The sequence below is a fragment of the Opisthocomus hoazin genome, chromosome 15 (assembly GCF_030867145.1).
Source record: "Opisthocomus hoazin isolate bOpiHoa1 chromosome 15, bOpiHoa1.hap1, whole genome shotgun sequence".
Taxonomy (NCBI): Eukaryota; Metazoa; Chordata; class Aves; order Opisthocomiformes; family Opisthocomidae; genus Opisthocomus; species Opisthocomus hoazin.
Genome location: NC_134428.1, coordinates 20,631,626 through 20,657,476, shown reverse-complemented (window position 1 = coordinate 20,657,476; position 25,851 = coordinate 20,631,626). Strand labels below are relative to the sequence as shown.

Sequence of the window (25,851 nt, the reverse complement as noted above, 5' to 3'; positions counted from 1 at the left end):
TGAATGCAGAATTACTTCAGTGGAACCCTCGTGGTTCTCCATCTCCACCAGTTGCTGCAGACTGGTGAACATTTGTTCTCCTTGACTACTAGCAACCCCACTTGCTCTTGGGCCAGCTCTCTTGATGTTTGGTCTCCTTCCATTTTCACTGGTTGCTTCTGACTAGGCTTGTGATATTTTTCCAGGATCTGCAGTGGCTTTCGCCTTGCAAGCTTAGACGTTGGCTGGTGGCTGTTGTCCGCTGCCTGTGTTGGGGCACTCACGGTAGCACAAGCTTGGCATTTCCTCCCACCTCTGCCTGCTGCAGAGATCAGGCACATCCTTCGTTACAGCTGGTAAAATCCGATGGTGACGTGTGGGAGAATATCCCCTGACCTCAGTAGCGCTATTCTTCCTATCACCCCTTTACTATGTAACTAAAAGACATTTTTCCCTTAAAGAGTGGGAGGGGGCTCTGCCCAAATTCCCCCTCTCTGCTCTGGTGAGCAGCGTGCGGGGGCCTGGAGTCGCTGCAAGGAAGGGCCGTCGGGAAGAATTGCAGTCACGCAGCTGTGCAGTGGATATGTAAAGAGTGTTTTGTGTGGTTTGTATTTTGTGAATTATTTTCTTTCTCCTTCTGACCCCACCTTAGATGAAATTCCTGCGCTGCTTCCGTTCATCTGGGTTGGGCAATCAGCGGATACGATCGAGGTCTGTAAGGAGGCAGTGGTCTGGCATACAAAGCAGTCGCGTGAGGACTGAGAAGCAGGACTAGTGGGGAACAGGGCTGGTAGCAGAAGACAGAGAAATATGGCAGAATAAGATTCATTAGGGATCGGATTCAGTAACTGCGAAATGATGAGAAGTTTATGATCAAAGGCTTACTTCAAGCATTTTAATGACACAGTCATTTAATCCGTTTAAAGCAGATAGATAAGGAGTTAAGTGAAATCTACAGCAGCCTTCTTTCTGAGCTGTTTATGAACCTGTTACAGGCTGCAGATCGCGGTGAAAGGCGCGGGATGGATGCCTGCTGTAGTAATTGAGTAGTATATAATGGGCTACCAGTCTTTACAGGCTGATTTACATATGAGCTCGGTAAAACTTAATGCAAAGGCTTGTGGTTTGTCTTGGAAGCTTGCGTGATTCCTCAGCTATTTTTAATGTGTGTGTGACTAGCAAGAGTACTGAATGAAGGAAAGGGCAGAATGTTTTTGAAACCTTTCTCTGCCACGACATTTAATTCCCAGTGGGTGTATCTCCTCTGGAAGCAGCATCAGTATAGGCTGTTGGAGTGGCAAGATTCAGTGGGCTTGGAGATGTGAACCACGGTGTCATCTACCAGAGGAATTACACGTCTGAAAAAAACTGGTGGGGTCAAGGGGGCACAGAAGCTGTTTCTCATCTTTTCCTCCCGCTGCTGGACTTGTGCCACCCTCCGCCCCTCGCTTGGTGACCCTTCTCGATTAGTTAACTTCCTTCCCAGCTCTTCTTGCCAAACACTTCCAAACTCTGTCTGGACAGTTGGAGAGCACTTTGCCGCGCATGCTCGTGGGGTGCCGTGCACTCTCGGTCCCTCCTTCTCCCTAGCTTTTAGCCACTGGACCACTGTGAATTACTTGAGGCCGATGACAGCGGGAGTGCTGCGCGTGTCTGCAGCCTGCGCCTTGTCCTGTTGCTCAAGTAGTTGTTCTCCCCTTCAAAACTCCTCTCCCGGCACACACGCTCCCGGCTTCGTAATGTAACTAACAGCTCCTACGTCCCACATACTCCTTCAGTAAAGGAGTATTTTCCTTTCATTAAACACTTCATCTCGGCACACACGCTTTTCACAGCTGTTGAGAAGCAAGCAGAGGGGGCTCTTTCTCTACTCACGGCTCGAGGCTTGTCAAGCTGCTGGAAGCAAAGTAGTCGCCGCTGCTGCATTGTTCAAGGCCGTGTTCCAGCACTGGCTGTGCGTGATGCAGACACGGTAGCAGAGCTGGTGTCAAGCTGGTAGGGAACAAGGAGAATTTCCAAGGGCTCTAGGCCATCTTGTTTTCTACTTGCACAGAAAGTTGCTGTCCCGCAGTGGTATTGATTAGTTTTAAAATAGGGAGGTGATAAATGGAGATTTCAGGTGGTTCTGGTAGATGTGACTGCAAGGGATGGAGGCGTTTAAATTGAGCCTGGAATATCTTCCCTTACCTCATGCTGGTTTTCTTGCTCATCCCAGGAGGGATCTGCTGATGTCTAGCAGCAGCGTGGTCCTATGGAGGGGCCTTCTCCGCTCTCCTCACTTGTGCTTTGCACGGGAACTACCTCCGTCCTCTTACTCCAGCTACACACTACTCCCTTTCCGCTGCACTGTTTGGGATGCCTGTCGCAGCTGCTCGGAGGTTGTGTGTGTTTGAGAGAGTCCAGCAAAGGCTGAGCGTTGCAAATCCCTTGCAGCATGCCAGCGCAGCCAGACTGTAGACGAGATTTTAAGCAGCCTTGGGCTCACTGTCAGTCTGCACGTTCGCATTTCCTGAGAGAGAATTGGAAAATATTTTGCTTGTTTGAAAACAAGTAAAATTGTCTTCAAAATGTTAGCTCTGGCAACCCAATCTCTCATTACTCCATTTCCCTGTTGCTCTTCAGTGTCCCTGTGTTTTTCCAGCTACTGTTCTTTCCCAAGAGCTTAGAGACTGACCACTTGAGAGCTCACTTGTAGGGAGTAATATATAAAAAACCAGATTTTAATCCACCTGCTGTCACAGAGTACCTTGTTGTTGAGGACGCCCATTGCACTCCATTTTCACATGACGGTTTCAGAGAGAATGATCTGGACTAGCAGCAGCTGCCCAGGCAGGGGCTGGCAGTGCAGCACAACGAGAATAGTTTCCCACTTCCAACCCTATGTCAGGGACACAGGAACAAGTCGGTCGTCTCCTGAAAACACAGACTGGTTACTGTGATGCTCGCTATGCTGGGGTAGCACCTTAGCAAAGCCCATCCATGACAGAAGCGCAGATCGGCAAGAAGGTTGTGGTAAGCAAAAAACCCAGGGCACAGGCTGTCTTCTTCACTTATAAGTATTTGGTCAAGTAGGCTTATTTCTGGAAAAGTAAAACGTAGATGTTGGTGAGGTGTGGAGGCAGGAAAGAAAGCTCAGCAGCAGCGAGACGAAGCTGGTGCCACAGCAGAGCTGGAGGGCTGGTGACCCCACAAGGTTTGGGGATGTGGCCAGTTTTATCGACTATGCGTGGCTGTGGCAGGCCCAGAAGGAAGGAGGTGATACAAATCCCAGCTCCGTTGTGGGTAGGACAGAGCGTGAGTGGCTTCTGTGGAATTTATGGATAATTGCCATGAAGCTTTGTCCCTTGTGCTGCGAAGGGGATGCTCAGGGCCGTGGCTGTAGCAACCTCTGTTGATGCAGTGTGGTTTGGAGAACACAGTGGGAGGGAACCAATTCAATTTTGAAAGAAAATGGGTTTGCAGAAACAAATTTCTTTTTACCATCTATTACACCTGTCCAAACCCACCAGATTCGGTACATTGTGGGATTCTGGTGCAGGTAAGTTTGCCTGGACCGGAGCAGTTTGGCCCGTCTTGGGCACAGCTGATGGATTGTTGCAGAAGTCAAGCCCTTGGGGCCACGTGCTCCTCCCAAGGAGGTTGCATGGACTCCCCAACCTGGTAACCAACAATTGCTGACCATCCCACCCAGCAGAGCAGGTGATTTCACTGGTTCTTTGCCTAGTAGTGCTTCATCTTGAATAGGAGTCTATCTCATTTAACAGCTTTTGAGAGAGGCAACCACATTTGTGTGTGGTTTGACTTAATATACAGGCTGCAGATCTGAAGTGCAGGCACTGATCTCCTACAGTTGAGATAGCATTCAGAAAAACAAATTGGAGTTTGCAGTTGGTAAAGATCCAGGCAGAATTCATAAAATTGAATAGTATTCTCAAGTTCAACATGGACAAGCTCACTACTGATCCAGAGAAAACAGGCATGTATTGGGGAATTAGGGATGTTTGGGATTGTTTCTTGTTAGTATAGAGAGGCAGCCATGTTATGGTCTCCTGTAGGGCTTTTTTAATGTGGATCAGAATTACTAGCACTAGCAAGGAGGTAGCTGGGAGGAATGAAGCTTGGGATTAGTGGGCCGGGTTTATCTGTTACAAAAGACCAGTTTGTAGCTGACTGCTGAAGCTGGATTTGTTGGTATGCCAGCTCAGGATGGTTCCTAAGGGCAGAACCATAATTATTTATCCATCTGAACCTCTGCTTGATGGACATGAATAACCACAATCATGTTGTCGTTACCATGACCCATGCATGCTAGGACAGAAATAATCTGGGATTACAGGGGTGAACTGTGCTTGTTCAAACTGTTTGCTTCCCTGCTCCACTTCCACTCTGCAATCCTTGAGGTGCCTCATCTCTAGAGGTGCTCAAAACTGGACGGCAGCTGCTGCCTTCAGAGGGCAGCTGTGGAAGATGGGTGGGTGACTGGCAGCAGGATGTTAGATGGAAACGTGAGAAATAGTTTGTTAAAGCTCTGACTTTAATGAAGATTATCACATATACAGAATGATTATTTTACAAAGAATGTGTACACGTGTGGTCAAGAGGGATGTGCGTAGAGATGTGTTCGTGTTTTGTGACTCCTTTTCTTGAGTTTTCACATCTCAATCCATCTTTGTTGCTCTCTTCACCATCTCCCAGAAGTCCTTCAATTAACTTCACTCCCTTTAAATCAGGACGGAGACTCCCTGATTTAAAGCCAAGTGACCAAGAAAGGTGATAGGTGACAAACCTGTTTCCAATCTTGGACTTTTTACATTCTAATCACCAAATAACCCTTCTAGTTTTCCAATGAGCTGGAATACATCTACAATCCAGATGCAATGAATGGGCATGCGTGTGTTCAAGTTGTTACGACTGTGAAAAAAACATTTCCTTTAGGGGAAAAAAAGCACAATCTCCATGGCTATATCTTAAGTGTCATTCTACTTTTCCATCACCTGAGGATTTAAGCAGCTCTGCCACTCTGAAATATTAAAATGAACATAGATTTGAAAGTATTTTTATATTTAGAGGCATTGATTCTAATATAATTTCTCTACAAATTAAAACTCTCCTTGAAAAAGATTAAACTGTCAGTGATAACATCTAGGTTCTTGTTATGTCTAAGAGGAATAAATACTGAAGTTACAGAATTGTCTGGAGGCTTAGAAAGTAGGAGGGGGAATTAACGATGTGAGAGAGAACGGGTGAAAGTATTGGATAACACTTTTTTTGAATTGGAGGAAGTGGAGTGAGTTGCGTTAAGAGGTTTCTGGCCAAAAAAAGAATACCCATTTAGTGTGATCTGCTATGTAACACAAAAAATAAGGTTTTAAGAGAAATCTCTCCCAGTGACTTGTGGTTGCTCCACACCTCTTTTTAATGAGATATCAAATATTGTTTTAAAGATACTGAGCAATAGACAAAGTATTGGTTTCCCTGGTTAGCTATCCCTATTAAAAATACATAGTATTTCCAGTTTGCTGACTTCACCATGAGCTATTGGGTTCTCGCTATGCTTTTGTTTGCCGAATTAAAGAACCATCTAGTGTCAGATTTCCACTGAAGCCCCTGATCAAATTGCTCTAGCCTTCTCTGTAGTAAATGAAATAGTTTGATTTCCATTCATTTTTCATTGTAAGACGTGTTTTTCAGACCATGAATCATTCATGGAAATCTTCTCACAACTTTCCTTAATTTTCAACAGCCCTCTTATGCATGCACACCTCACCTGGGTGCATTATCACTGTAGTGGTCTCATCACTGCTGCATTCAGAGACAATATTGTTTCTCTAGTCCTACTCAAAGGTACGTAAAGATTATCACTGCTCCTCTTTTTTTTTTTTTTTCCTCCTCACAGCATTAAATTGGAGGTAACCCTTAGCTATTAACCATGGCCATTGTCTTCCAGAAAGTACCTGCTGTGTTGTATCCCTGAGACTATATTCTGCACCTCGGGATGGCTCATGATAGATTTGAATTCATGTGGAATGATTGTGCCTGGCACAATCAGATTTCTGAGCAATCTTTGTGGGCTTTGTTGTTTGCTACAATTCTGCCTTTGTGTTATCTGCATATTTTAGTAAGGATTTATTATTTTCTTATGTATCTTAGAGAAAGTGTGCTGCATACAATTGGCCAAAGAAGCAATTCCTATTGGAAATAACTGGGAAATGTCAGTATTATCAGTTCATCAACTTTGGGTCCATTGAAAAACTGCCATGGTCTGATTTTGCATCATGCTCGTGTTGAAAGAAAATGTGATTTTGATACCGAGGCAAATACTTTGCAGAATTTCTATTCTGTTATGTCAACGCAGTTATCTTAATTAACTATGTTTTAAATCTCTTCAAGTCTGTTTGACAGGACCTGTTTTCCATGAAATTGTGTTACTTGCTTTTTCTGATCTTTTCTTCTAATGGAGTTATGTATCAGTCCTGTTTTGCAAGTTAAGGGGATTCAGTTTGCTGCATTCTGGAAGCTTCATGAAAAGTGAACAAGGCAGCAGATAACTTGATCTGTATGAGGCTAGCTGGTTAATCTCATTTTTCAGTCTTCACAGTCTATTCTCCAGCCAGTGCTGTCTCATTCTGACTGCAGTAAAGGCAAAACGTGCAGATCAATACCGCCAATGGGTGATTAGTATTTTGCAAACTTCAGTAAGTGAATTCATCCGATTCACGGTTTTCAGTTGAAGAAGAAAGTCGAGAAGGAGTGATTGAGTGGGCTGAAATAACGGGAGTGGATATTTCCTCTCAAGTGAAACGTAAGCATTGTTGAGCCCTGTTAAGCAAGACGATGGCAGAGATTTGTAGGCCTTTCACTGTGATTACACAGAATGGTATTATTTTCTGAAATCACTAACATTAAATGTGGTTTTCCCTTATCGCGTCTCTTGATCTTTTTTTTGCTGTTGACCTGCTGGAGGATAAAAATGTATAAATTTATGCAAGTAAGATTTTTATCGTTATTCTGGAGGCCGCTTTTTGCTGGTTCAGGCAGATGGATTCTGAGGCGCTCGTCGACTGTTCAGTATCAGTTTCAGGCATGAACTCCCTGGGTTTTGTCAGTGCATTCCAGAAGCATCAAAGACTGTTTGGGGGTTCTGCCTGTGAAAGCAACTCAGAATAAATGCCCTTAGCTCCCTCCGAGAACCTGTGTACCACTGCAGATTGCGGCTGAAGTAGCAGTAATTTTAAGGTATTAAAACTACATTAAAAACAAACCAGTAATTGAAATATGAAAAACGACCAAGTAACTGCTGCAGAAGTCTAATGAAGGAAAAATGCATCCCTCCATAGCACATGTGATGCAGCCCCTGAAAGTCAGTGTGATTGCGTGTGGAAAGATGCTGTCTGAAAATCCGTAGTTGTGGAAGTATGGAAAGGCTGGCTTTCAGGTCTGCTCAAATAAAGTTGAGAAGATGCTTGCTTAATTGCAGCCAGTCTGTGTTTCCCAGTTATGCATGTGTTATCTAATTAAAACTTAATGGCAGCGAAGTAACTACCGCAGTGCAAGAGCGTGTTGTGATAGCTGTTTGAGGCTCAACCGTGCTCTCCTCGGTGGTTTGTTCTACGAAGGCTGAAGGACTGATTTCCCACTGAGAAACACTAGAAAACTAGAATTTCTCCTCATTCACAATTTTCCTTCATAAAAAACATTCAGGTTCACGTTGACAATGAGGAAAGTGATGATAAAGATCAAAGCTTGAATTTTATACAGCAGGAAGTACTTTGTTTTGAATGAGGTTTTGTAGGGCCTTAACAGTTTATAGGCTGACCTTGCAGTCATAATTCTGGGAAAACTTGGCAGTTAAATGTGAAATCATTGCTCCATCACATCTCTGTGCAGAATGTGCTTGTCACTCTCCAGTCCATTAGCATGGGGAAGTAAAACTGGTGAAATAAAATCAAACAGCAGACAGGACAGTTGTATTTCAGACCATTAAGTTGTGCACTGACGTCTGGACGGTTCTGTGTCTACCAAATATATTTCAAGATAGATTCAGATTGGTTTTGGCTCACCTTCGTAGCAGTCTAAGCTTGAGTAAAGAAGATGTCTTGTTGGAGATGAATTGATACAAGGCAGGTTTAGCATGTTGACAGAGTCATTTTGCTAATGGGCCAGTGATCCCAGTGTGATGTTCCTAGGCATTTTCCCATATCTTTGGTTCAAATTATATTCAAGAAAAAATGGATGAACAGTAGTTGAAGCTTTGCAGGCAACCAAGAAGTGTTTTCCTCCAGTGGAAGCCAGGAAAGTGTATTTCAGCAGATGGCTGTGCTGATACAAGTCTACACGTGCACAGCCTCACACGGCACGTAGGGTGTGAGATGGTGGGGGGACGTAGCTTGTGTCAGCTGCAGAGGTGCAGCGTAAATCAAAACCCTTGCCTTCATGCCAGGAATGTTTTTGTCATGGGAGTAGCAGCGTTTAAACTGACACTTGTCTCTGTAGACAGTGCTCGGGTGGATCCCTGGTGCCGTCCGCATGGTGTGGGTGGCTGCTCCTCCTCTCCCCTCTGCTCCGTCTTGCCGTGCTACGCTACAGCTTGGAATTGCCCTGCTCAGCCCAAGAGTCTGCTCTGTGTGGAGACTTTCTGGGTCTCAGCAGTACAATGGGCAAAGCAAAACCAGGTTACCAGCTCTTCCTTTCTCAGGCTGTGTGCAACTAGTGAGGGGTATCGATTTAGTTTTGATGTGATGTAGTTTATAAATATGCATGAGGATTTAGGGTTGTTTAACGGTGCTTTTTAATTCTTCTTGCATTGCTGACTCTTCTAGTTGAGGGTTTCTTTGTATGCACAGAGAGCCGCTCCGTGACAGCCCTGTTCTCACTGCCTGGGACCTCTCTAACGTTTGTTAATCCCAAGTCTGTAGAAACTTTTAGTGTTCAAGGAATGAAAGGACACAAAGCAATGCCCTTCTGCATGGGGACTGAGGGAGTTGGGTGAGGAAACCTGGGAAGAAAAGGCAATCGTCACCAGGTGGGAAGGAGGAAGGAGGTGGAGGAGACCTTTCCCATGCTCTTGGAGAACAGGAAAAGAGCTCTTTTAGTCCAGGATCCTACCACTTACTTAAATAAAGAAAGTAACCTGATCAAATGATGAAAAGGGAGGGAACATCAAACATTTGCCTATTCGCCCTGAGGAGCTGGAAGTGAATGTACCCTCTGAATCGATATTTGGATCTTTTACTCACTCGTATCTCTTACTTGAGAAAGAGCAGAGCAAGCAAAAGAGGGTTCTGCATATTTAACACATCTAAGTGAAACTGCAGTGACTTTCTGGTGGAGAATGTAGGTAGCGATATGGATAATTAAGAAAGGTTTGTACATGTATATACATTTTTATGAGATGTTGGAAGGCTCCCTGCTTGCTCTCTCACTTCTGCCTCTAACAAATTATCCATTACTACAGAAGTTTGCTCCTGGTTCCTGGTTGGACATGGGGGTGGTATTGGGAGAGATCAGCTCTCCCCGTGGGCAAGCTGTGTCAAGACAGACACCGCATCGCTGAGAAGTGACTGTGACAAAAAAATAAAACTTAGCAATTCTTCTCTAGCTCTTCTTCAAAACACAGGAACGTGTTTTGTTTTCCTCATTTTTATCTTCTGCTTGGCCAAAGTAGAAGGAGTGTGGGAGGCGATAACCTCTCGCAGTGAGAGGCTGCAGTGGAGCTTGTTTAACCCAGAGCATGTTTGCTATAAAACCCACTCAGACACTGCCCGGCTGCTCGAGGAGGCTGTCAGAAACGAGTCCTCCAAACCATTTGCGTCTGTCACAGTTCCTATGTGATGTGAAAGGGAACTTGACTTGCTCTTTAAGTGAAACTGCTTCCAGCTCGAGGCAGACGACGTTAATGACAGCGGGTTAGCTCTGCGGTGTGGCCAAGACCGAGGGTGCACATTCATTCACTGAAAGGCAGCAGAGCTAGTCAGGGTTTGCTTTGTACCCTGCCGGGTCAGACTTATACATGCAAGGACGTATAATAGTACTTTCATGTGCATTAAATTACAGGATCAAAATGTCCTGGTGTACTTAAAGCCTTTACAGAGTTTCAGCGTTGCTGCTAATGCTATCGTGGTTGACCTAAGCAACAGCCTATGCAGTGTGTTTGCTGTACAAATAAGCGACATGATTGACAGTGCTTCTTGTCACTTACTTTTCAGGCTTGTATATGCTCAGCTGAACTTTGATGCGTTCTGCCATCAGATCACGAAGGCAGTGGCTTTTACATAATTTTAAATTATTCATCTTTCTTTTTATATAAGATATTATCTAAAAAAAATGCCCGTAGAGGCTTAGCTTTTTGCTAATGAGATATATTAACTGGAAAATCTTATTACATTGCAGTTTTACTTTTCCTTGCCAGCTGTCCCCTGGGCTGCATCCCCAGCAGTGTGAATGCGGGACGAGAGAGGGGATTCTGCCCCTCTGCTCCGCTCTGCTGAGACCCCCCCCAGGAGTCCTGCGTCGAGCTCTGGAGCCATCAGCACAGGACAGAGCTGGAGCTGTGGGAGCGGGGCCAGAGGAGGCCCCAGCAATGATGTGAGGGCTGGAACCCCTCTGCTGGGAGGAAAGGCTGGGAGAGCTGGGGCTGCTCAGCCTGGGGAAGAGAAGGCTGCGGGGAGACCTTATTGCGGCCTTTCGGCACTTAATGGGGCTCATAAGAAAGCAGGGACAGACTTTTTAGCACTAGGACAAGGAGTAAGGATTTTAAGCTACACGAGGGTAGATTTAGACTGGATATAAGGAAGACGTCTTTTACAATGAGGGTGGTGAAACACTGGCACAGGTTGCCCAGAGAGGTGGGAGATGCCCCATCCCTGGAAACATTGAAGGCCAGGTTGGACGGGGCTCTGAGCAACCTGATCTGGTTGAAGATGGCCCTGCTCACTGGGGGGGGTTGGACTAGATGGCCTTCAGAGGTCACTTCCAACCCAAACTACTCTATGATTCTGTGATTTCTGCATAAAGTCTTGAAAGAGGGACCTCTGTTGTCATACTTCTCCCTGATTCTTCCCTTCCTTTTTGAATACCGAGGGTTCCGGGCTAGCACAGCCAATTTGTGCTGCTTTTTTTCCTCTGAGATCTCCCCTTGAAATCCCATCTGAATTTGTTCCAAAGTTGAGCTTTACTGGGAAACACAGAATTACGGAGGCATTAAAGCGAGATTTATAGAGCATAGTAGGGAGGGAAAGCTTTGAGCGGTTGAATATCTGGATTGGAGTAAATATTACAAAAAAACCCACCTCACTTCAAGTATCTTTTGTCTTTCCAGTCTATTTATACAGTATCTGTACGTGCATGTTGCGTGCAGAATAAGAAAACAGAGCACCAAAGAAGTTAATTTTTTTTTCAACTGTGTACTTCTCTTGAAAATCTAGGTTTGGTCTGACGCTTCTCAACAATGTTCTTAACCAAAGTTACTTCATTTGTATGGGAAAGCTGATAAAATGTTTTTTGAAATTCAGATCTATGAGAGCCAGCATTTCTCACGGTGAAGTTAAGTCTTATCTCTGAAAATATTTCTAACTCAGACTATAAGCTCTTTGGGGCTGTTTTCAGAACCTATGTGGTTTTTGTTTTCAGTGTCTTTATCAGAGGTTTTTGAACCCTCACAGGTCTCCTCTGCACACTGCTAGAGTGTAAACAATAGCAACATTTTATGGACTTTGTTCTCTGGAAAGACAGGAATCCTTGACTTGAAAAAAACTATCATAGAAACCCTAGAATTCAAATCTCTATGTGATAACAAACCATCGTAGAGCAGACTGTGATTTTCTCCCATTTCAGTGAGAGGAAGATCGTCAGTTGAAAAGGGCAGTGAACGTTTGAATGCATTTTCTCTTCTAGATTATCCCAACTCCATGCCATTCCATGTCTTGCTGTCCTGACTCTTAACCTTCTTGTCACATTTGTTTGCATCCCAGACCTCATCTGAATGCCTCACTCAATGCAAATTATAGTCTTACATCCTCCAGGGAATAATGCATTTGAAAGTGGGTATAGAGAAAAGATCTCCTTTTTAAAGCTGTACCTGAAGGGCTTCAGCACCACTGGTGAGATATTTTATTTTATTACTCGTATTGCAGCAGTGCCCAAAATGTGTTACATGTTGTACCAAAAGATATGGGCTGGTGTTCGAGCAGGGTGATTAGGGTGATTAGAGCTTTTTTGTCTGCAATACATCCTCACTCCAACTGCCGCTCTGTCTCGTTGCTAATTTGCCGTAGATGCTGCGGTAAAAGAGGGCCATAGGGAGGAATATCAATGAGTACGTTTAGTGTGGCAGATCAGCTCAGGGAGGAAAAGAAGAAGCCCTGTAGAAGTCTTTGTGGGAGGAGCAGCTGGTCTGGGTGTTGTTGGAGGTGGCATTACTGGTGGGAATGGAGAAGGTAATGTGAGATTACTCATGTCACTGCATGTGAGGGTAAGGATCCAAAATTTGTGCTGGTAGAAACTATAGAGGAGTTACTGGGGATGAAGAGGCATAACTGAGACCAACACAGATTATCTTCACCTTTGCTGTTCTGGAAATGACTAACATGGGTGCTCAGGGGGCTGTAGAAGAAGGGTTGCCTGAAGCAATGTGTATGGACAAGAGGTCACATCACTGGGGCAAGGAGAAAGGTATTCCTGTTTTGGGGAAGAAGTAGCAGGAGTTGCACTAAGAATTGCCTAAGAGAAGGATGGAAAGGTTGCCCAAGTGAATTGCTGCTGCCAGGTTTCAAGGTTAAGCATGCTGCAGCTGTGCACACAAAGATGGTGGAGAGAGAAATGTAGGAAGGAAGGTAGGAAACCAGCACAAGACCTGGTGGGAACAAGGGAACCTTTGCCCAACATCCAACCCCTTCTGGGTTCCCCCCCGCACCCGCTCTTTCTGATTTGGAGTGTGTGGACATTGGGTAAGCCATGAGGAGCAGGTGGTGGTTGTTGCTTATAGGTTAGCTTGCTTCGTCTCATCTTTGCAGTCCATTTTTGTTAATACAGCTCCTGTTCTGAGGGCTTTAAGGTTCCCTTGGTGTAGTCCTCTTCTGTGACAGAGGGAGCTGGGGCTGGGGAGCATGCTGCACTTTGTGCACTGGGTACGGAGGGAATTCTCTGGGGTGCGGTTACTTTGGTTTTCTTTACTTACTCTAACCACTCCAACAAGCCTTAGCAAAGAAACAAAAAGAATAAAACCAAGAAACAGAATTTCCATTAAAATGGCATTTCCTGAGATAGGATTAAGCTTTCTGAGGCTGCCTTGTACCAGGTGCAGAAATGCCTCCTGTATCCTTTCGTAGGAGAGAGCTGAGTAACCAGTTGGGTTTTTTTAATGCTGCTAAAGTAAAAATAAAGTAAAGGTAGACCAGGAGAAGCTGCTCATCTGTATAGCCAGGCTGACTGTAGTTAATAAGCTACTGCAACAAGAGCTGTTGTTGATGGGGACCTTGCATGTGCCTTTCAGGTGATAAATTCCAATTTTGCCTTCCCACTGTTTTTTTGTTCTCCATCTTTGAGAAAAATTTCCGATGGGTATTGATGCAGGACTAAAAGCAGACAATTCTTGACATAAATGCTATACCATTAGCTGTAAGCTGAAGATAAATACGTTCAAAGATGACTTCTAATGATTTGTGACTTCTCTGCTTTCATAATTCAGTAAAAGCAGCAGGGTATTTATTAGCTGTGTGCAAAGCCCGTGTGCGTGTGTGGCTGTGTTTACTCACAAATGCCACATGTTTTTGGAAAAGCAAAACAGTAATTCCAGAACGCTGAAGCCTTGGGAAAGACATGTATTTCTGTTGCAGCTTGAACTGTGCAAAGGATCCGCCAGGATCAGGAGGCAGCACTGAATCCCAAGAATAAGCTGACAGGTCCCCAAAAGCAGCGCCAGCCCTTCTAGCAAATGCAAGCATCAGAAATATGGATTTTGCAAGAATTCAGTAGCTGGAGCCTGATGCAGCGAGAGACCAGCCAGAAGCCTGGGGTAACATTTTGTCACAAAAAGAAGACAGGAGACTGTCATGGGTGGGACAGAGTAAGCAGCAACCCATGGTAGATCTGGACACTGGGGTTTATTTTAGAACCAATGAAATCAGACATTTTGTCCCACTTAGTTTTTTAATGCAGTTGTTCGTTCGCTTTCCCACCTCAGTGCTGCCTTCTCTCAGGCTCAACATCCCTTTCCCGCAGGGAGATCGCTGCTGGTACGGGGCGGCTGGGCAGAAAGTCGTGTCTGCTGGCAGTCACCACTCACAGTCCTTACTGGCCACGGTCCCTGGGCGTCCCCTGGCCTTCATCCCTGTGCATCTCCCTGATCTCCAGGGTCTTTCTCCACTTGAAGCATCTTTCCTTCCGCCAGGCTGGTCACCACCTTCTTTGCAGGCTCTCTTCTTTCTGGGACCACTTCTCTTTTTGGGAATCCCTCTTTCTGGCACCACCTTTCCTTCTGGAACCCCAGGCCTCTGGTTTTCCCCATCTGAATTTTCTAAATCATTGACTGGCTTCTGATCAGGCTCCTAAGCAGGGATTCTGTCTCATGCCTCTCTATCGTTGGAGAATTCAGGATGTGCTACTTTTGTTTTAGTCCAGGTCTTACCAAAATGTACAACCAGGCTTTGCTCACAGTAGCATCTTCTGTGCGAGAGTTCAAAAGTTTAATTTCGGACATTCGCCGCATCTATATACCCAATTACCTGCTGTGTGTTAGTGTTCACAGTTTAAGCTACTTCTTGCCTACAAGAGATGGCAAGTGGAAGCAAGAGCATTCCCTGGCCAGCTGGATGCTTTTCAAACACTCCCCTTTCATCACCCCTCCAGCTGAAGCTTTATGTTTTATATCTGTATTTAAGAAACTTTCCCATCCGTCTCCTACAGATAGATGCAGTCTTTATTTTGGATGTTCTTCCAAGGTAACTACTGACCCATTATTTCTTTAAAGCTGATATAATCTGCTAAGCTCCTTAGATTGTTTCTATTTAAGTTCCCAGTATTGAATGCATCCCAGTCCAGAAACCTTGGAGATTTTTCTCTTAAGAAGTCAACATAGAAACAAATTCCTTAGCTAAGAAAGCAGCAGTGTGTATTGCTTGTATTTGGGTGGCACTCACTGTGTACGAGAGTTGCACAGAGAAGAAATGGTCCTTTCCTTGAAGAGCTTCCAATCGTCAGCCTTTTCTCAGCAGGGGCAAGCGCAATCTGTTGCATTGCAAGCGAGTAGCGATTAAGCTCAGCTGTCCATATGCTCTGCCAGAATTTATTGTGCTGCTCACAAATCACAATCTTTTAAGGTTGATAGACATCAAGACTACAAAAAAATAAGGCACTTAAGTGCATGTCAGCCTCATCTATCAGTTTTGATGACCTTGCTTTCAAATGCGTTGAACAGGAGGAGCCTACGAGGGTGTGAAATCAGTTGAAAATCCTTGACGGTGCTTGCTGACTTTGTATCCTGACAGTCATTGCCTCCTTGGGACGTATGAATGTCTTTAATTTCATTAGTGATTTTAGATAAACATACAACAGTTGAGGCTATTCCCTTTGCTACCAGTCCTACCCTCTTATTGGAAATATCCGCCGTAGATGAATAGATCTTAAATGGAGTTGTTAAGCACTGAATGTTTCATCAAATGTAAAGTAGTCCACATGGTTTTAAGTACTTTATTCTTACCAGTGGGCCTGTGAAAGTGAGTCGAGTAGAGAGAAAAGCTTTTATAGCTCCTGGAGAAAGACATCCCTGAATTGGGACTGTGCAGTTTTCAAACAAGCAGGAGGAGAGATGCCAGAATAAGTTCAGCCCTTTTCAAGGCGCTGTCACTGGCAGCGTTCATTGTTCTTCTAAACATCTCCTCTTCTAAAGGAAAAGTTTCTGTATTTCAGAGATTAAAGCAATCCTGTCTTCATTCATTGCTTCATCACTTGACTGATTCTTCCCTAATGGGGAGATTACTTAGGAAGTTTTTGAGCTATAATTTCAACATGTAGACCAACATACTGACTGTTTGCTGCTAATGTAGTTTTAAAAAATGACACAGAGCACCAGCACAATTATGTCCTCAGGATGTTTTTTTTCAGGCTGGTAGATGGAAGTGGGAAGGAAGGCAGCAGCATCTGACTTGAGCTTGTACCTTTCTCCTAGCTGGCAGATTGGCCCTGCTGCAAATTCTCTTTTCTGTAGCCTTTTGTCAGAAAGCTCATTGATAGCCAGTCTGACTAAATAGTTCTGCCGTGTCCCAGCGTGTGCTTAGAACATATTGCATTAAGACAATATTTGTGTCTTGCATCTGTGGTGGCTGTCTCGCATAATGTCTGCACGATCGGGACAGCAGTGGTGGGATGGTTCTTCTCAGTGGTTGATGAGAGTTTCCCTTGTGCATACCCTGGGGCATGTGTCTGGAAGGCTGAGGATAATGCATCAAAACAACATTATTTCCCAAATCGTAGAACATATTAACATGTGGAGTCAACAAATCATTTCTGTAAAATGTCCGGTGCCCTTCTGAGAGCACAAAAATGGTTTTGCTGCCTTAAGCACCAAATCAGCTAGTTAGCATCTTACTTCCCAGGAATGAGTAATTCACTGTACTGCTAAGTGTCAACCAGACTTGGTTGCAATCAATCAAGGTATTTATTGCTTCCTCCTAAATTGAAGCTCTGTGTACATTTTTCTGACAAATTTGAATTACTGGCTCAATGTTATTCCTTGAAAGAAGAATCAATGAACGCCAGCAGTTCTCTCTAGTTCAAGTTATTTACTCTTCAGCATCTCTACAATTTCCAAATTTTAAAGTGTTGGGAAAAATAGGGCTAAAGAGGAGGGTGCTGCTGAAAAACTAGCAGTTGTGTATAATCTTCGCTGTCTGAGACTCTGGCCATGATGTACTGATGAGCAGAACGATCTACTGAGTTACCTACTGAATGAACCAGGGGCAGGGTGGCGTTCCAACCAAGGGCTTGTCTATAGCTCAGATATTGGTTCCATCCCCCAAATGTCTCGTGTTTCTATATAAAGGCACCATGACCTTAAGTGGATTTAGCCAATTCTCACATTCAGGCCAAGTTTCCAAACCTGAAGCACAATTTTCATGCTGCTTGGAGAAACCAGGGGTATATTACAGCTTGTTGCAAGATGCTTTCTAACTCTGTTAAGCAATACCTCCTTGCACGTGTTGGTTCAGCGCAGAAGCAGCATCTGGAGCTGCTCCTGGGCAGTTGTTCTGGGAGTCCCAGCTCCTGTTCAGAGAACTTGGCCGTGCCTTCTGTACCATGCCTTTCAAATGCCAGGGTTTGGTCTTCCTCAACAGTGGCCCTAGATTAGAAATGATTTTCTAAATGGACAAATCTGGTTTAGGTCTTCTCTCCCAGTGCCCGAAACACAATTTTCCAGGCTTCTGTTGCAGAGCTGAAAGGACAAAATTCTGGTCAGTAAGACTGATTTATTGGGGGGGGGGGGGGAAGAGCAGTTGGTGGAGAAAAATAATAATTTACAATTTCCAGAGCTAAAGGGATTCCAGGAGGAGGATGTTTGCATTCTTTACTCTGTGGTTTCTTACCAGCATTGGGGTTTCATCTCCTTCAAATGCTAGTGAGATTTTAATGCTGTTTTGCTGTCTGTTATATTTAACGGTTTCTAGCCAGGACTCTTCCTAGAGCCAGCCTAAGTTACTCCCAACCTTCAGGAATTTGGAAAAATGCTCTGAACAATTGAAGCAGTGATACCATTTTGGCTGTCTGGTATTACATACACATGCGTCCGATCCCTTTCATCAGAAATTGGCTCTGCACCGTTTCCATGGAAAGCTTCCTGCATTTATTTGAAAATCCATAGGATGTCAGTAAATTTCCCGGAGACTGAAGTAACGCTCTGCTTGGTGTAACTGTGTAAGGCGGCGGTCTGGTCCGGTGGTGAGGAGGGTTGTCCCTGAAGACATATTTTCTTTTCATTTCTGCCACAGAACTCCTTGAGGGACCTTGAACTGGGGGCTGCATCTTTCCAGACCTCCACTCCCCTCACATTCCGCATCCTCAGGCTTTATTGTCTGGTTTGGGGGCTTGAGGTGGTAGTTTTTTGTGGGGTTTGTACAGGATCTAGCACACCAGGATCCCTGTCTCGCTTGGTTTCTTTGGGCATTACTATAATGCAAACCAGCGACGCTAATATTTTAGCTGTAGGGAGAAATGTGCTGGTTTGATGTGTGCTGTGTAGAATAAAGAGAAAGCTACTGCCCCTAGCCCAAAAATGTGAGTAGCATAGCAAATATGTTAGTCATCTCCCAGAAATGTTAAATGAGTTGGATTCTGCCACAGCCTTCGTATCACAGTGGGTTTTTAAGAGATTCGCCTGTCTTAAAGTAGCTTCAGATTGATGTGCTCAGGAGCGCTGGTAAGTCCCGAAAATAAGGCTGAGTCCTAGTGCTGAGTTGTAGAACATGATTTTTCAAGGGTGCATGTTATAAAGGGAGAGGATGAATGGACTGAAAGAGCTACAAGAGCCAAAGCACTGAAGCTTCATGGCAGGGCTTTATAGAAAGGGCAGAGAGATGTTTGAAAAGAGTGAATAACCTGCAAAATAAACAGACTAGTGCTGCATGGGTTAAGGCGGTGCCGGCAGGAAGGTAGCAGCGGTCTCCAGGTTTGCACAGCTTTCCCCCACACCGAGATCCTTCTGCTATCTCCAGCCTTTGCCTGAGCGTCTGCGGTGACGGTGCGGTGCGAAGGCGCGGGCGATCTCTGCACTGTGTGCGGGACCAGCACAATGGCGGCAGCCGGGGCGAGGAGACTTGATCGCTGCCTGACCGTGGGGCTGCAGCCGGCGAGGGAGACGGGGCCAGAGCCACCCTGCACAGCTTGTCGGGAATACCGCGGTACCGGGCTGCACAGCGCTGATGTTTACAGCATCCTTTTGCCAGCCAGCATAAACCCCATTGCAAACTTAGGGGTTGAATCTCTTGCCTGGAAAGGCAAACACGAGAGTGAGGAGCACCCTGACCTGTCTGGATGAGTCCTGAAATGCAAATAGCACAAGTAGTTAGACAGCTGGATGCAGAAATGGGTTTGTCAATGCCAGTGTGTTGCTGGGGAGAATGTATCTAATAAGCTACTGTTACAGCTGTCTTTGTGCTCCCTCTGTTCGACATCTCTGAGTTGCTGCGTGGGGTCCCAGTCCTTCCGTTCTCTCCTGAATTTCTCTTGGCCAAGGCTGTCGGTAGGATTATTTCTTCTCTTGGTCCTGCTGGCCTGCCTGTCAGGTCCAGGCTGTTTGTCTCGACCTCCCCATGGACATGGGATCACAAAGCCCCATTGCTGTGAGGCTGCAGGACCGGTGTTGCCCTCCCAGATGCTCCTGTGGGTCTCCTGAGCACTGCAAGACTTGGGCAGTGTGAGAACACGCGTCACCTGCCCAGCACGTGGCCGAGGGCTTGAAGACCACGTACCCTGACCGTGGGGAATGCAAACAGCTAGGAAGGGTACCCAAGGTTCCCATGCCTGAGTTTCCTCAGTTCTCTGGAGTGAGCTCCTTGGACCAGGGCAGTTCTCTGGGGATTCACATATCCTCCTGTGTTAGAGGGTTCCTCCCACCCCCTTTGCCTGGGACATACAGTTATAGATGTGATCTCCCTTTGTTTTTAACTTGCACTTGTACTGTGAAACAGCGACCGTCTCTCCTACCCAGATGGACAGATGTGGTTAAACTGCTTTCTCAAGAGGAGCATCATATTGGTTTCTCAGAGTAGTTATGAGGAAGAACTCTACCCCCTTTTTTTGTTTTTCTGGGAAACACAGCAGTGAGAGCATCTGCTGGTTTCCAGGTATACTGATGCTTTCCATTCCAGTCGCACTGGAATTCGAGGTTTCCAGTTGTGCAGTTTTAAATTATGTTTTTGGTGCTAGATGCAAGATGGCATTAACCTCATATTAGCTAGCGTGTGGACCCCATGCTCCTGAGCAAAAAGTTCTTTTGGAGTTCACGTCTTCTCCCAGCTCTGAACTGCACTTTTCCCTTGCCTGCATAACTGCTGGCGTCGTGCCAGCCTCAGCTCTGGCTGCTTCTCCTCCGCGGTGGGGCCATCTGCCCGGCGCGGCCCGGGAGCCAGCTGGCAGAGGGGAGCCAGCCTTGGGGACCGCAGAGCACTGCGGCCCCTGCATCTCGCTGCCTGCGCTGATGGGCCCCGGCACCGCTCACCGGCACCAGCATCTCTGCGGGTGAGCACACCTCTGCCAGCTGCCTTCTGCCCAGCTAACTTCTAGAAAGCGAGGTTTTACAGGAGGGTTTTGGAATGGCTCCTGCAAGAGGGCACTGGAACAGCTGTGAGATGCAGCAAGCATCGCGTGTGAACGTAAAAAGTGCCCAGCTGGTCCTGACCTGTGGTCCATCCAGCCCAGAAGAGCTCCTCTGACCACAAAGATCGAACATGCTCTTCTGGGAGAGCCCACAAACCTGGCCGTGCTCCCCAGCACTCACCCAGCAGCCGGAGATGCTGGAGGATGCGCCCCGCCCCCCCCGTCCGCCCCTGTCAGGGTCCCATTACGGGGCTGTTGTCCATGAATTTGTCAAACCCATTTTCGAACCAGTGCTGCATCTGCTGCCAGGCGCTGGGCGGCAGGGTTCAGCAGTTCCCTCCCTGCCAGGGGCAGAGGTGCTTTACAGTGTGCGAGTGGAGTATTTTCAGTAGAAGATGTTTGGGAATGGGATCTTCTGGGGTCTCTTACCAGCAATGACCAACAATTCAGGATGAAGTTGCTCAGTCTCTGCTCTGGTTTGCATGAAAAAACCCCACGTAAAGTTCTAGTACGTCTTTATTGAAAATGAAGTGATAAAATTCAGATAATACCTACCTCATGCTGCTCTTGAGGGTTAATTAATGTTTACAAAATCACTTTAGGTCCCGAGATTTAATTGAAGGAAAAATATTATCATATAAAATGCCTCTTTATGCAGGCAGTACTATAGGGTTTCAGCTGGGCAGAGTGCCGTGGAAACCAGCGTTAGCACATGCTTTACTACTTTTATGGTCGTGAGGCTTCCTGTAGTTTGTATAAAAATTGTCTCTCTGAAATCACAAATGTAACATCAGTGTTTTCCTCTCACTTTGAAAGAATATTAATTTGCTATCTTAGGACTTGACTGACTATTTAAACTGCTATAAATACAACTCGCTTCTGAGAAAAAAGTATAACATGAAATATCTGTTTGCTTGCTTGGGGTGAGCTGATACAACTCGCTAATGACTCCACCATTGGAGCCATGTGGATGCTGCTGGCTCGTATGGGTAACAAATTAGGGCAGTGCTGGATGTCCCGCTGTAGCTGAAGGGTGGATCTGTGTGTTCATTCTGCTATCAAGAGATTTAAAATACCACTATAAAACTTCATTTCTGGAGTTAAATTTAACTGTGGAGGTGTCAGCCAGGGAGCAAGCTCTGTTGAGTGGGAGTTTTTTGTGGGTTGGTTTTGGGGGTTTTATTTGAAAGGCAGAGTAGGAAGAGAAGGAGAAGCAATACTGGGTTTGGATGACTGTGGAAACAAACTGTTGGAATAAAACATTATCACTGTGTAAGTGTTTCTTTTTCTGCTGCAACATTTTTTATCTTCACACAAAGAGTGGTACAGGTCGGGCAGACTTGGAGGTTGCATCAGTTGCTCAGTCTGCTTCTGTTGTTTCTGCCACACAGGGTGACTATGACCCCAGCAGAACCAAAGTTCTTCATTTCAGCATGAACCCAGCGAGCTTGGCCAAGCAGCAGCGCAAGGAGGAGCAGCAGCAGCTCCAGGAGGAGTGTGAAAGGCTGAGGGAGCTGGTGAGGGTGCTCGAAGCAGGCGGCTCCATCCCGGAGAATCTGGAAGGAGTTGGGAGTTTTCAGTCACCACAAGAGATTGCAGGTAGGCTGCTGGCTTCTGATCATGAATATGCACTTACTCATCCGTAGTGCCAGAGGACCTGACTGCAGAAGCAGATGGAGACATTGCAGACAGTGCGCTTGATGGAACGGTTATAAGGAAAATAAGAAAAGCTGCATTGATGCAGGAGAGAGTGAATATGTGGTGGCAATCCTGTGGCAGTTTGATACAGAGGTGGTAAGGATAAATAATAACAATCCATATCATTTGCTTGTGATAAATGAAATACCAATACAACAGCCTTCATAGTCTGGTGCTGCCGATGGAGTAAAAGGAAATATTTCCTTCCTTTCAGGGCTGGTTTAGCCCTGGAGGTAGTACAGACAGCAGGAAATAACTTTCATAGCTGCAGGGAAGCAAGTGGTTGAAATCTTTTCAGACCTGGCTTAAAACAAATTAATATTATTTATTAGTGTATATGTGCCACATTAATCACAGCTACATTCAATACTCCATGAAAATAGAGTACATCTTTCACTGAGCTAAATACATTTCACAGAATCTGTGGCTCTCTTCCCTTACAGTCTGTCTTCCCTTCACACACCCGAATGAGACTTTTTAGTACAGTAACCCCAAAGTCAACACCTCCAGACATGCTCTCAGACTCTGTAAATCAAGGTAAGGATACCAATAAAACGTGACCCATCACCCACAACACTGCGAGGGGACCAGCTGGAGTCGAGTCACGCTGCAGAGCCCAAGAGCTCTTACTGCTCTACCTCTCTCACATGTACCTTGCCCTCCAAACATTTTTGTTAGAGAAGAGAAGAATAAAAGAGAGAGGAGGGTCTGTGTGGAGCTAACCTGTTGTGTTCCAGCAGGTTCCATGTACGTGTTCAGTGTCCGGAGGTCAGGATCCACCCCTCCGATGAGCTTTAGAGGGCAGAGCTTTCCTCGAAGGCCGTGTGTGCTGGAGGCTTGAGACCCACAAAATAGTAGAGCCCTGGTTTAAAGAAAATACACAGAAGAAAATATCTGTCACAGTTATGACACCAAAATTCTCTGAAAGTAGCTTGCTTGTTTTCCCATTGCTCAAACAATAGTACTTTATTACTGCTAGGAATGCGTTTGTTGTGGCATCGCAGAGTGGATTATGGTACTATATAGCTTTAAAAATGTGACGGTGAGCAGTGTAGATGGGCTGGTTTATAAAGTGAAGAGCTGACTAGATGTTAGAGGTACAAGGGCAGTTTGTCACTGCTGTTAGTGGATGCTCTAACAGAGGCGTGAGCGTTAAACGCTCCCTGAGCGTTTAGGGAAGGCTGCCTTTGCCTGTAGGAGTTGCCAGTCGAAGACCCTGGTGAGACTCGAGCGGTTCTTGGGGATATTTCTTGCATTGCAATTTGAATTCGAAATGGACTGGTGTTTAAATTACAGCAGATACTGCTGCCCAGTGCCCTTGTCTGCCGGAATGCCCCCGAGCAGCCCGGCACATCCAGTGCTGCAGATCCACGCGGCCGGCCGTGCCCCTCGAGCCCAGGGCAGAGTGCCAGTCCGGGCCGGGGAGGATGCAGAGGTGAGGTCAGCTCTGTGTCTCTGCTGCTGATGGATGAACCTCTAGGGTATCATCTACAGTAATTAGACCATTTCTTCTGGGGGAATGCATTTCTCACATACGCCTCCTATGATTTGTTATTCATAATTATTATTCTGCTGCCTTTCACGCAGTTGCTTTTAGCTGTTTCTGAGGTGCTTCTGTGCTGGGATGTTATCGGGTTTGTCTTTAGCTTAAAAGGGATGCATTTGTAAAGCTGTTTTCTTTTCTGCCTTTGATTCTGGCAGCAAAACAAACAGCTTACTGGGTTTCAGGGTGTTTCCAGCCTCTCATATATGTGATGCTTTTTTCCCTTTTGCCCCAGTCCCGTGCTACATCATTCTGACTTCTGGTCACCAACTCAAAGGCGAGAGAGCATCAGTAGCAGAACCTAGCAAGGTGGGAAATACTTCGGTGTCATTTATCACGGTCACAGGAGGGCCCTTTGCTTTCTCAGAGTGCCTGTAAGTGCACGTGGAAGTGGCTCATGTAAACGAAATTGGAAAAATAGCTGTAAGTGAAGGGTGAAGAAGCCTGTGGATGACTGTTGTTGAGATCAGGGCATGTGTATAGTAAGACAGGTTATATGGAGTACTGTGGCCAGTTCTGGGCTCCCCAGTTCAAGAAAGATGAGGAGCTGCTGGAGAGAGTCCAGCAAAGGGCTACGAAGATGATGAGGGGACTGGAGCATCTCTCCTATGAGGAAAGGCTGAGGGAGCTGGGCTTGTTTAGCCTGAAGAAGAGAAGACTGAGAGGGGACCTTAAAAATGCTTATAAATATCTGAAGGGTGGGTGTCAGGAGGACGGGGCCAGACTTGTCAGGAAGTGCCCAGCGACAGGACAAGGGGCAATGGGCACAAACTGAAGCAGAGGAAGTTCCAGCTGAACATGAGGAAGAACTTCTTCCCTCTGAGGGTGACGGAGCCCTGGAACAGGCTGCCCAGGGAGGCTGTGGAGTCTCCTTCTCTGGAGATATTCAAGACTCACTTGGACAAGGTCCTGTGCAGCCTGTTCTGGGTGACCCTGCTTCGGCAGGGGGTTGGACTAGATGACCCACAGAGGTCCCTGACAACCCCCACCATGCTGGGATTCTGTGATTCTGTGATGGAAAGATATCAGGCTTTTTCTTGTATTTTATGCACTTGTTGCATCACTGCCATGCATGAGGAATGTTGCCAGAAATAGTCCTAAACCCTCCTTACTACTGCGGGAACATTCAGCAGTATCGTCGGATGATGACGACTGCGCAAGGCGTGCTGAGGATGTTATGGCACTGGCTGCAAGGTTAGCCGGCGTAGCTGAGCTGGCTTTAAATTCGACGGATGAGTGCCAGGTTTGGGCTTTTTGCCGGGGCAGGGCAGAGCTCCCGGTGGGTTAGGGGGCAGCTCATTGAGCGTGCCCGGCAGGCTGCATCCATTTTTGCATTGAGTCTGTCCTGCTTAGCTGATGCCGCATCCACAGCGTGGATGCAGCAGCTGTTCCAGGAGGGGTGTAATGACACGGATTCGCGTGGCCAGAAAGCTTCCTCTGTCTCTGGATGGGAAATGGAAGATCCAGCTTTCACTGTTTTCTTAGGATCTCGACAGCTCTGCCCACAGGAACGGCTGCTGTATGCCTTCCATTTGAGTATATTTTCGAGGTATGAAATGGAGAGCATGTGGCAGAAACTCCCTCTGCTCCGTTTGTCGCTGTGCAATTGGCTGCCTTTGGGAGGGAGGTTTATTGTGCAGAATGAGGGAGCAGGTTTCAGTGAGGTTTGTGGAGCTGTTTTATGTACAAAAATAACAAGAATTAGAATTTTTCTTGCACCCCTTTCTGTCAGCTGCCATACCCATATGTCTGTTTATCCATCTCACTCCTGTGACACAAGCAAGAGGCAGACTCAGCGCTCTGAGCTTTCGAGGTGGGAGGTCCCTCGTGCCAGAGTTGAATGGGTTGAAGGGAGACCAAGGACAGAGCAGGAAAACTGTGGATGAAAGCTGGGAATACAGCATAGGTTGTATGTGAGTTTGCATTTTGCCTTTTGACAGATGGAAGTAAGCGTAAGATTTCGTCATCTCATTTTGCCGTATACCCTGGATGGCTTATCGGCAGAGGTGAGGGATTTGGGTGGCCTCTGGCCAGTCAGGTTTGCTGTGTTCAGCAAGCTTATGTGATCTACAACAATTATGCGTAAGGTTCAAAGAATTATAATTGTACGAACCAAAAAAAGGCATTAAGGACAATGATGTTGATGGTTTTGATAATAATGTATTGGCATTATTAAATTCATTTGTTGGACTGGAGTGCAGCACGTTTTTTCTGATCATGGTTCCGACTCTTGGATAGGTAATAAGGAAATTATTACTGTGGACATTAAAGCTCATTAAATGTGACTCTATTAAAAATCAAGGTTATGCTGGACTTTAAATCTCTTT

At 45.8% G+C, this 25,851-nt stretch overlaps 1 protein-coding gene across 2 annotated transcripts in view; it reads left to right on the top strand.

Annotated features, from left to right (window-relative positions):
• Positions 1-25,851, top strand: part of MAD1L1 (mitotic arrest deficient 1 like 1) — a 391,040-nt gene that overhangs the window by 239,021 nt on the left and 126,168 nt on the right. For both annotated transcript variants that reach the window (XM_009936518.2, XM_075436793.1), the window contains one exon: positions 21,675-21,882. In XM_009936518.2, coding sequence (XP_009934820.2) covers positions 21,675-21,882 — 208 coding nt within the window. The remainder of the gene's footprint in view (positions 1-21,674; positions 21,883-25,851) is intronic.